The sequence below is a fragment of the Orcinus orca genome, chromosome 9 (assembly GCF_937001465.1).
Source record: "Orcinus orca chromosome 9, mOrcOrc1.1, whole genome shotgun sequence".
In the NCBI taxonomy this organism is placed as follows: domain Eukaryota; kingdom Metazoa; phylum Chordata; class Mammalia; order Artiodactyla; family Delphinidae; genus Orcinus; species Orcinus orca.
Window position 1 is genome coordinate 48,184,984 of NC_064567.1, and position 12,745 is coordinate 48,197,728.

At 36.2% G+C, this 12,745-nt stretch overlaps 1 protein-coding gene and 1 pseudogene across 3 annotated transcripts in view; one reads left to right on the plus strand and one right to left on the minus strand.

The window, feature by feature from the left end:
• The window catches only part of TAX1BP1 (Tax1 binding protein 1), an 88,203-nt gene that overhangs the window by 55,877 nt on the left and 19,581 nt on the right, over window positions 1-12,745 (minus strand). For all 3 annotated transcript variants that reach the window (XM_049714843.1, XM_049714842.1, XM_049714844.1), the window contains exons 4-5: window positions 9,959-10,146; window positions 6,278-6,436 (exon numbers count right to left, since the gene is read on the minus strand). In XM_049714843.1, coding sequence (XP_049570800.1) covers window positions 6,278-6,436; window positions 9,959-10,146 — 347 coding nt within the window. The remainder of the gene's footprint in view (window positions 1-6,277; window positions 6,437-9,958; window positions 10,147-12,745) is intronic.
• Window positions 1,707-2,640, plus strand: LOC101288544 (endoribonuclease YbeY-like; annotated as a pseudogene).

The following is a 12,745-nucleotide window of genomic DNA, read 5'->3' on the forward strand; positions in this document are numbered from 1 at the left end:
TCCTTTCCTTTATACATATTCAAATCATCATTATGTACACTTTAAATATCTTAAAATTTCATCAATTACACCTGAACTGAATGAAAAATACTCAATGCTACAAGTCTTGTGAAACAAACTATAAAAAATGCTTCATGTACCTAGGGGCAGGACAGGAATAAAGATGCAAACGTAGAGAATGGACTTGAGGACACGGGGAGGGGGAAGCTGGGACGAAGTGAGAGAGTGGCACTGACATATATACACTACCAAATGTAAAAGAGATAGCTAGTGGGAAGCAGCCGCATAGCACAGGGAGATCAGCTTGGTGCTTTGTGACCACCTAGAGGGGTGGGATAGGGAGGGTGGGAGGGAGATGCAAGAGGGAGGGGATATGCGGATATGTGTATGCACATAGCTGATTCACTTTGTTATACAGCAGAAACTAACACACCATTGTAAAGCAATTATACTCCAATAAAGATGTTAAAAAACAATGCTTCATGTTACACCTCTGTATTAGTCTATACAAGATTATGAGCTAGTTCAAAGTATATAAATATATTTTAGAAACAAAGTATTATGAATTTCTGAAACTATTACTTAGCAAATCAGGTGCAAAATGAAAGTAATTGGCTTTAAAGAAACGTATTGCTAAATACATTAAATTACTCATTAAAATTAAGCCTTTGTGTCTTCTCAATAAAAAACCGGTAAAAGAGAATTAGAAATTCAATGATATCCTAACTTCAAAATTGGTTTTTAGCAATTCTACACATTAGATAGATAGATAGATAGACATAAGCAACTGGGGCGATCCATACATTAAGCAGTTTAAATGCCTTAAACTACCTCTGTCCAAAACCAGGTATCCAACGCAAGGAAAAAGAAAGCCAAAAATATAAAGATATTTGAAGAGGTCCACACTAGCCAGAGCCACCATCATAATGAGAGATCTTTCATGTTCTCTCACTCCTATACCTATGATAACTCCCAAATGCCTGGTAATGTCTCAAGGTACCCTACCTAGTTTGTGAAACTTAAGAACCAAAACAATATGAATATATACAATAGTTCATAACATGCTCCTCATATTGTTTAAGCAATATTGACTTAGTACCCCACAAAAGAAATTGGTTTTAAATTATCTTGAAGTACATCTTAAGTTACCAATATTCAAGTTAAGAATATAATTTACTTTATGGAAAAAACTCAATTCATAGTTTAGGCACCAAAAAATTATAAACTAAACTAACTAGAAAACTTAACAGGATCACAGCCCATTTTAGTCCTACTTGGAAAACAAGATTCAATACCATTCAATTTTCAATCTTCTAATTTCAAATATATATCTAGTTTTCAATCTTCTAATTTCAAGTATATATCTAGCACTCCAAAACAAAAACAAGAACACACGGAATATACATACAACCTGCTAATTTTTACATAAGTCTAATAAATGTAAAGTTGGGGGTTAAAAACCTAATACAATGGGATATTATGTGACATTAAAAAGAACGAACTGCTGACACATACTATAAAATGGTGAAGCTTGAAAACATAAGTGAAAGAAGCTAGTCACAAAAGGCCACATATTATTTCATTTGTATGCAATGTCCAAAACATGCAAATCCATAGAGACGGAAACTTAGATTAGTGGCTGCCTGGGACTTGTGGGAAATAAAGAGTGACGACAAATAGGTACAAGATTTCTTTTGGGGCGAGTGATGAGCTTGGTGCTGAGGAACCTGCAGCGGGCAGTGCCCGAGGCGGGCGCGGCTCCGTGAGAAGGTGCAGGCAGTGCGGAGAGCCCTGTGGGTGCAGAGGTTCGACCTGGGGGTCGTCTGTGTCGACAACAGATTCAGCCGATTAATACAATCTACACAAACAAAAATACCCCAACAGATGTGCTTTCCTTTCCATTTCACGAGGATCTGAAAGCAGGCAAAATTCCCCAGCCTGATTTTCCAGATTACTATAATTTAGGAGACATTTTCCTGGGAGTAGAGTATATCTTCCAGCACTGCAAAGAAAATGAAGATTCCTATGACATCCTGACTGTGACTGCCACCCACGGGCTCTGTCACCTGCTGAGCTTCACACACAGCACGGAGGCCGAGTGGCAGAAGCGGTACCAGAAGGAGAAGCAGGTTCTCAAGGAGCTGAGCAGGCACACAGGGACCAGGTTTCCGCCCCTGAGCAGGGGCCTCTTCTGACTGAAGTGTCACAGTGTGAATGAAAGGTGGATTCCCCCCCCTTGGGCCCCAAGGATCAGGGGTCCCCCACGCTGAGGTCCCTGCTGGCCACTGCTGTCCTGTGGGGCTGCAGAAGTGCCAGCCCTAGCAGGTGCTGAGTTCTATGAGTGGAACCTGCCTCTTAAAACACTAGAGAAATTTCCACTCATTTCTTTGTTCAGGACACAGGTAGGTGTGTTATTTTCAGTGTTGTAAATAAAATAGTTCTAAGTGCTCAGAAAAAAAAAAATTTATTTTGGGGGTTCTAAAACTAGGTTATGGTAATGGTTGCACAATTCTATAAATATAATAAAAACCACTGAATTTTATACTTTAAAGTGATGAACTTTGGGGGTATGTAAATTACATCTCAACAAAGCTGTTTTTAAAAAAGATCAATTAGATAAGCCCTCAGCAGTAGGTATAGTGTGTCATTAAGAACACTGGTATAGTATACAGTGTGATTAAGAGCACTGGCTGGAGCCAGACTGCCTGCCTGTACCACTTATATAAACTGTTCAATTGTAGGCAGGTTAAGTAACCTACACTTCATAGTATAAAGAGAGTTAACAGACATAAAAACACTCAGAATAGCACCTGGCTTACATTAAGTATTATATGCGTTACTCTTATTAATCAGCCTTTTACAAGAGAGAAAAATCCACACTTCTTTGAAGTTGAACTAAAAATGAATGTAAAAATTACCCTTAATGAAAATTGTTACTTTTTAAATTTAGAGTGTACATGAATAATGGAACATACATATCACATTAAAATAATCTAGGGGAAATACAATATATAAATTATAGCTCTCAATTTATAAATATTATTTGGTTTCAGTTTTAATCTACTTTGTAATCCTACCTTATACCTTCAAGGAGCCAACGTTAAATGTAATTAAACGCATCACTTATACCAATTGGTTTTGATAATCTTAACTTGTCCAATTCTTTTAATTTACAAAATGAGTGTTCCCTCTAGTGGTATTTTACAATGAGAAAAGTCAATGTTTACAAAAGATGGAAGATTTTATTTATAAACATTAAATTATTATAAACATTTAACTGTTTTAGTATTTGTCAAGTATTGAATGGGTAATAAGTTAATCAATCATATTTTATAAAACAATGAAAATGCAATATATTTCTTCTACCATGAAGAAACTGAAGTTCTCTACAGATCATTCCTAGTATACTATTATAAAATTTTAAATGACTGGTAAATATCTTAATAGTCCTTCAGATATTCAGAGGCTATATACTCATACCTCAAAGAGAAGCCCTTTAGGACTATTATATGAAGATCGTTTTTCAGAATTCATACCATGGAATAGATTTTAAACAGATGCCAAGAAATGTCACAGATTTAATAAGCCACGCAACTAACCCGGGTGTGAAAGTTCCTGAGCTGTTCTAACTGCCCAGCAGGCCTCCCTGATTAAGATGTAGACTATAATTTTGGAAGTAAAAAGCAAATTCATAAAAAACTAGAAGCCCCACAACTAGGAACAAAGAAGAACTCTCTCTCCTGGCAAGCATGTTATTTTATCCCCAGAAATAAGCAGTTGCCAAAATATAACTCATAATTGTTTATATGTAACATTATATAAGTATTATCAATACTTTTAAAATCTCGGGAAAAGGCTGTCAATTTCTATTCCTCTTGGATGACACTCTTCATATTTTAGTTCTTCCTCGATGATTCTCTGGTCTATCACTATGAAAGGTAATACAACAATATAGCTACTTAAAGTTAGTGAGCATCTATTACATAACCAATACCATTCTAGGTCCTTTTATCACCATTTTCTACAGTATAACATATTTTTAAAAATCACTTCCACATACTTCATCTTCCCAGAGAGTATATTCCAATGGAAGGATAGCAGCAAGGAAGAAGTGCCTTTCAAGATTAGTGACTGTCATCAAGATTTATGAGTTGCCATAAAAACTTCCAAAGATCTCTTCTGGGCACCACAGCCACAATCTCCTACAGATTTTGCTTCATTAATCCCTTGACCTCAATCTACCACTTTCTCAACCTAAGTCTATCAGAATAATCTTTAGTCTTGCCTGTAGTGCTTAACCCCTTGTCACCTGGACAGCAGAGAGAACCTGAGACTGTTTAAATCTCAGCTAATACTCGACTGAACCAGAGAAATGGCCTAATGTACATCAGTATTTCTCGCAATTAAAGGCCTCTCATTCTGCCATTCCTACTCTTGCAAATCAACCTTTCTTCCCTTGGATTTCAAGGCGATGAGAGTCTAACCTTAAAGGCCATATTTCAGGGTATTCTTGATCTCATGGGCTAAGTTCATGCTGTAATGGGCCACTTTAGAAAACTATCAAATCCAGGTACAAACATCGAGAGAAATGCGTGAAGAATAGAAAGAGAAGGGTAAGAATTATACAAAGGATAGCAAAGGAGTTATAACAATTGAATTAAAAATTTAGCTGAATGTCCTAATAGTCAAGCTAGGCACATACAATGAGATTTTATCATAACATTTATAATATTTGGTACATCTGCTTAAAAAGTTCAAATTTAAAAAGTGGTTCCTTGAGGGCTTCCCTGGTGGTGCAGTGTCTGAGAGTCTGCCTGCCAATGCGGGGGACACGGGTTCGAGCCCTGACCCGAGCAGATCCCACATGCTGCGGAGCAGCTGGGCCACAACTACTAAAGCCCGCGCGCCGTGCTCCGCAATAGGAGAAGCCACTGCAGTGAGAAGCTTGTGCACCGGAAATAAAAAAAAAAGGTGGTTCCTTGGACTTCCCTGGTGGTCCAGTGGTTAAGACTTCTGCGCTTCCACTGCAGGGGGCACTGATTCAATCCCTGGTTGGGGAACTAAGATCCCACATGCCCCACAGTACCCACCCCCCCTCCAAAAAAAAAAAAAAAAAGTGGTTTCTTAACCAAATAAAGTATCTTACTCCTACTGTAGGATACTCCTACTGCAGGACTGCAAGTATTCCCCAAGAGTAAAATTGGGGGAATAACTGTATTTTAAACTAAAAAGGCTAATGGTAACAAGGACAGAAGACTTTACAGATGTTTATAAGGAGATTCACAACTGTATACATTGCTATAAGTTATGTTTACCCTCTAACTCAAATAAGCAATCCTCAAACAAACAGAATAAGGCTAAAAAAATCTTTTCAGCTTGAGCCCTATCTGTATTTAATCTCTGCTCAGGTGTGCAATATACAACCACTTCACTGGAGTATAAAACCTATTAAGAATCACTGTACTAATGGTTCAATTAACAATTATTAAGCAACTGTTCTAGGTCTTGCTGCACAAAAGAATAATGGAACAGACCCCATCCTTAGGGAACAATAGATCAATCCTGTCAATGGATATTAGCATATCCAACTAGTTACAACATATGTGAGACTGTGGTATGTATAATCATAATCTGTGCAAGTTTGTCAAAACTAACAAATTTTCTTATGAAAATATTAAATAAATTAGGTGATTGTTTTTTCCCATTGTTTTTGGCTACTGACTTAAATCCATTTGTATCTCTAATCAAGCCACACTGTTTTACACTTATACTTCTTTTTTTCTTAGATTAAGAAATTGTGCCAATTTTTAATTAGGTGGTTTTTAGTATAATTTATTGCATTTCTCACATCAAGGATTTCAGAATTCTAACATTACATCTTATTTCACTAAATTCTGCTTTTTAGAAGAGTAATTTTAACTACTTTATTCTATTCTTCCCTTTATTCAGTGTTTATCATTCCTAATTGTATTTCTAACCCCTCTCCCCCGAATCAATCAAGTATCCTACAATTAGATGTAAAGCATCTAGAAACAGTTGTCGGGGACAATGTCACAAGCCTGATACCAAAAATCTAAAGTATTTTAACCATTTACAACATAAAAGAGGCTATGACAGAAGGTTGATAGGCTCTGACCTATTCTCATACAAACATCTATCTAAATGCTACTTTTTTCAACATGTGGTCTTCACTCATTTTAACTGGTTCAGTTCCTGAAAAAAGTGGGTTTCAGACAATATACTATAACTCCAATCAGTTACATAGGACACAACTAACCTTTTGCTCTGCTTGCAGTTGGTCACATCTTTCTTTCTCATGGTTAAGTTCTCTTTCCATTCTTCCAACTTGTTCTCGAAGTTGTGTTGTTTCTTTTTCCAGAACAGCAATTAACTTTAACAGTTCTTCTTTTTCTTTCATGGTTTTCTCAATTTTCAACTATAAAACAGAAAACTCAAATTGTTTTTTTATAATCTTATAATACATTACTAATTCAGTTTTCCATTTCAAAAAAATAGTGAAGAAATTTGCAGAAAGAACTTTTACATACTATCTACTTCATATCAATCAGACTCTTTTAGTCTTCAGTTAGAAAAATTCATGAATCATAAACTTAAACCATTTTTTGGTTGGGCAAAGAAAAAAAACATTACAAGAAGGTATAAAAGTAATGAATTTTATTATGAAGTTGCCTGCTAATCACTTTTCAAATCAGTACTAAAAAGGAGGCATATTAAGTTTCATAAGTGACCTAATTCTGGGCTGTTCTTATTTTGGGTAATAATCAAGGAGAAAAATGTGTACCTCCTCTTCTTGAATGCAAATCTATGGGAAATCTTTGAATCTATTAAGAACTTCCTTGTGTGTTACATAAGGCCTTCATCTATGGGATTACTGTGAAAAGTTCTTTAAATAAGGTACTAAGGAATAAGTTTCTATATGTATAAAATGGCCTCTATTTAGCTAAATTAAAAGAAACTTTGTAAGTAAATGCAAATTTTAGGACAAAAATGCACATTGTAACATATTAACAATATAATTGACTCTTACATGAACACTAAGTTACTTAGTTCAGGAAAATCTAAAACTCCAGTATTCTAAAAATTACCAAATTAAGGGACCTAAAATAGTAAATAAAATGGTTAATATTTCTCTTACAGCAAGAAGTCTGATTCTATTAAAAAAAAAAAAGAAGTCTGATTCTAACAAGGGAAGAATGGAGACTCAGAGGGAAAACTTCACAAAGGAGGCATCATACATTTAGCTAAAATAAAATGTTTTCCCCCAATAAACCCCAAGTCACTTTTCCAGGGTCATGGAATCAAACTCTAATTAAACTCTAAAATGGCTCTTATGAAAGTTAAAGAACTGTAAAATTTTTAAATGACCCATCTATCTCTTCCATCAGACTAAATGAAAATGACAGGAGTAAATGCCCTCAAAAGAGAAAAGTTTGGGCTTCCCTGGTGGTGCAGTGGTTGAGAGTCCGCCTGCCAATGCAGGGGACACGGGTTCGTGCCCCGGTCTGGGAAGATCCCACATGCCGCGAAGCGGCTAAGCCCGTGAGCCATGGCCGCTGAGCCTGCGCGTCCGGAGCACAGGCTCCGCAACGGGAGAGGCCACAACAGTGAGAGGCCTGTGTACGGCAAAAAAAAAAAAAAAAAAAAAAAGAAAAAAAGAAAAAAGTTTACTTATTCACTTAATTTTTTACCTTACCTATTTTTTAAAAAATCATTTTTGGCTCTAAACTTTCTGGCCACTTAAAAATAAAGATACACCTTGACACAGTACAACAGAAACATTATAAAAGAACCATTTTTTCCCAGTGATTCATTTAACTGACACATACTTTAGAGTTCACTGAATCTTAAGTAGAAATTTTTAAAAGGAATTAAAATTATATGAAAGTGTATACAAGTCTAATTCCTGTCCCCAGTTTTGTATTCTGGTATCTTTCGACCATACAAAAAGGTTAAAATTGTACCATGAACACCCATAACCTAAATTCAATAATTATTAATATTTTGCCATATTTACTCTCCCTCTATATACCTAAGTTTTATTTCTTTTTCTTTCTTTTTTTTTGTTAAAGCATTTGAAACATAATTGCAGATACTTCACCCCTAAGTGCACAGGCCAAGCATCTCCTAATAAGTAGTCTTGTATTTAACCACTACCATGATCATAGCTAAGAAAATTAACAATAATTTTATAACACCCAACGGGTAGTCCACAGTTAAAATATACTACACTACCCCCAAGTATCTACTTTTTAGAAATCTAGGATACAACCAAGGTTCACAAACTGAAGGATTGTGGCTCAACCATTCTTAATGACAACAGTGCCCTAGATAATGTCTCACACTTGTACTAATTTGGTGCATTTTTAGTAAAATCATTAAAGATTTTGATAAATGTGGAAATTTAAAAGACTCGTCAAAAAATTGATCAGGATATAAATACCTTATCTCAGAAACATTTACATAAGAGACAGCATACATTTTATGAGTAGGAAGAAGAGAACTAAATTGTGCAATGTCCCAATTTACTTGGAGCACAAAAGATAGGTAGATGCCAAAATGCCTGTTGTTTTTCTGTTGGAGGTCCTAAAATCAGGGTGGTCTAACAAGTATCCAAAAAACTGCAATATAAACAGTCACTGCATTCTTCATAAGATCTAGGCTTGTTTCAGCATCTTTGACTAGCATTCAAATACCAGGCTAAAAACCTTGATCATCAGGCGGTTGTCACCACAAAATGTTTTAGTCACCCTATAAAAGTTACATTTCTTTATTTAAGATAAGAGAGGAATTTCTGGAAGGGGAAAGGAAAGATACAGAAAAATTCACAGTAAGTTACTGGTTCCTTCTAACCTTCTTAGTTTGACTGTCTAATATCTATAACCTCTTGTCTTTTTTCTGTAGTCTGTTTTTTAAGATAAATAAAATCAGAGGCATAAAATATTTACATATAAAAAACATCCGAGTATAAAGAATAAGCAATGACTCGCCATAGGCTAAATAGGAATGTAAAATAACCAAAAATGTATACTGAACCAATTAAAGAAGATCTTTTTCACAGAAACTCAATATAACATTCTAATTTTTTAGGTTTAGGGTAAAGACATTGAGAAATATCTTGAAATAGGAATGCTGTTCTATTTTTTTCCTTCACTAAGTACTAAAAATTAAGACATATGGCATTATTAGACCATCTACACAGAAAATTTCTTTTGATGCAAGTGCAATGACTCCAAAATATTCAGTGAAAAAGAGTGAGAAACTTTTTCACCTTTTTTTTTAAAATTATGGTTAATCCAGCTTATTCATTTGATCAAATAAACAGGAAAAGAAATCATTCTAAAAACGCTGAACCTAAATTATGAGACTGGGACGCTTCACTGATTCACTGCCACACGTGAGACAGAGCATGCTTGTGTTATAGTGAAATGAAGTTCACATCCAATTACAGTTAGACTTACTGCTTCATACCACTTTACCATCAGCTTCACCCCCAAATGTGTATTATTCTACAATCAACAGATTAGGCCATCCCTAAAGAAGAAAGGTTAGGGGGAGGGAACATTAGGAAGTTTTAGGTCTAAACTCTCTCAATAATTACTTATTGCAGATATACTATGCACAAAATACTGATAAGCCTAGGGACAGTCCCTGCCACAGTGAAATCAGTAACATAATTGTGACAGAAAATTTTTTTAAGTATTTCAAAAACAACACTCTAAGTTTATTATTTTAGTTAAAAAGCATTTGATTTTCAGGTTATACTCCTGCATAACCTAAAAATTCTTAAAATGCCAACCAACATGAGCTCTGTTTGTAATTTATCTATGACTGATTTGTCTTTTTTAAAACATTCACTATTTTTAAGTCACAGTTCATAACAAAATAATCCAGTTCATAATATAAATTTATGAATCACCAGCTCACTGTTGGTACCAACCTCAAGAAGGCCAGCTTTTGTGGTCACCACCAACATGTCAGAATTTCCTTCATCTTCCATAGTAAGCAACTCTTCAACTGGAGAAGAAGCTCGAAACTGAAAAGGTGTACTTGCTCCACGAATTTCACCCTTATGGGTAACATAACAGAACTGATAAAATTCTCCATCATCATTTGGAAGGTAATATCCTAAGAGGAAGTTAACAAACAAAAAAAGTATTAAATTTTCTGTTATAAAATTATTTGGATTTAACAAATCTTGCCATATCCTCTCATTTATGACCCTGTTTCTAAGCACTCAGGATATGTCTTTCCTATCTTTCACAAATTATCTATCAAAACTAGACTCTTGGGCTTCCCTGGTGGCGCAGTGGTTGAGAGTCCGCCTGCCGATGCAGGGGACACGGGTTCGTGCCCCGGTCAGGGAAGATCCCACATGCCGCGGAGCGGCTGGGCCCGTGAGCCATGGCCGCTGAGCCTGCGCATCCGGAGCCTGTGCTCTGCAACGGGAGAGGCCACAACAGTGAGAGGCCCGCGTACCGCAAAAAAAAAAAAAAAAAAAAAACCTAGACTCTTCTTTCTTCCCTAAATATGCCCATATTTTTCTTATCTTAGGTCTAAGCTTATACTCTCAGAATATTCTTTCCCTGTATCTTCACTAGGGTAAAACCAATTTATCTGGGAGAGTCAAGTATGCAGTTTTCAATGAGAAAGAGGCTGAAGGCGGAGCAATGGAAGAACCAGCATAAAAGCCTAGGAGGACCAGGGGTTGGAATACATCATTTAAAGAAATGTTCCCTCAAATATGACATTAACTAAATGCATAAGAGAGATATTAACAAACGGAATACACTGCACATATGCACTGTGTAAGGGCAGAAAGAGGATGAGGTCTACTGATGCAGAACAAAAATAAGCTTTGGAACCACACAGATTTATTCTGGAATTCCAGCTCTGCCACTAATTATTATTTACTTAACCTCCCCGAGCCCAAATTTCTTATCTATAAAAGAAATTTGAAGCCATCTATCTCAAAGTTCCAAAGTACCATGGATTATGTAGTTCTATCATCTAGCCCACTATCTGACAAATTATATGTGTTCAATATTTGTTCCTTCTCTCTTCAGCTCAACTGTTACCCTGTTTTAAATTTTGCTGTATTATCCTAGCTCAAAATTAATCCTCTCCAAATCCCAGCTCAAAATTAATCCTCTCCAAAGCTCCCATGGTATTTTTTACATTAAAAAAAAAAAAATCCTCCACCATGTACTTTGCATTACCATTATACACATGCTTTATAGCCTACATCCAGAACTCAGAAATACTGAGGGCAGATTATTAATAAATATAAACATTCTGGAATTCCCCCCAGAATAACCTGAAACAAGGAAGCATTCAATGACTGTGAAACGAACACACAAAGGTGAATATATTCCCCTTATCTTGGATATTAATATCTACCCAGAAATGTGCATTCACTATGCCTATTATTCCTTCATATCTTGAAATTTTTAGCCTCATTATTATGATATTGACTTCACTTGACTTCATTCTTTAAAAAATAGCTGAATTTTGTCCACAGAGGGGAGGGGGCAGAGAAAATATAAGCCTGAAACATCCTGTGGTGCTTAAAAATAAGAAAGAAGCTGTCAAAAAAGAAGGGGGTGGGGGAGTCAAAAAACACAGAAGCCCCCTTGACAGACCTCCCAATAGCCAGAGAAAGCTAAATCAATTTGAGCAACAAAAAAATTATAGCATTAAACTTTATTCCACAGAAGAAAATATATATGCATGAATGAGAAAAGGATGACTCTTTCTAACATAATAATTGCAATTAATAATGTCCAAGAAATGAGAATAGAAAAGCATCATCAGGCAAAAACAACAATAATTACTGTAGGCAAGATCCACTGATGGATACTAAAATTAGTGGGTGAAAGTTTCAGGAGAAACAAGGTATCTCAAAATTGCTCCCCATAATACTGTTAAATCACCAAGGGAAAAATACTAACTTTACAGTGGAGAAACCCAGCAGACACCACCTTAACCAAGTGATCAAGACTAATATTACGGGCTTCCCTGGTGGCGCGGTGGTTAAGAATCCACCTGCCAATGCAGGGGACACGGGTTTGAGCCCTGGCCCGGGAAAATCCCACATGCCACAGAGCAACTAAGCCCGTGCACCACAACTACTGAGCCTGAGCTCTAGAGCCCACAAGCCACAACTACCGAGCCCACGTGCCACAACCACTGAAGCCTGCGTGCCTAGAGCCCGTGCTCCGCAACAAGAGAAGCCACGGCCATGAGAATCCCGTGCACCGCAACGAAGAGCAAGCCCACGCGCAGCAACAAAGACCCAACACAGCCAAAAATAAATAAATAAATAAGTTTTTTTTAAAAAGACTAATATTACTGCTAAGAAGACAATCAGACATCAAGTACTCTCTGATACAATGCACTGAAAAGAATACATCATCACTTCTATGATATACTTCCTGAAAATGTATAGCCTCAATCTAATCATGAGAAGCTGTCTGAAAAACTCAAAATGAGGAACATGCTACCAGAACAAAACAAAACTGAACAGTACTCTTCATAAATGTAAAGGTTATGAAAGACAAAGACAGAATGAGGCGCTATCACAGACTGGAGAAGACTATGATGATACGACAACTAAATGCAATGTGGGATTATGGACTGGATCCAGGAACAGAGAAAAGAACACTACAGGAAACACTAGTGAAATCTGAATAAAGTTTGTACTTTAGTCAACAGTGTTGTACCAATG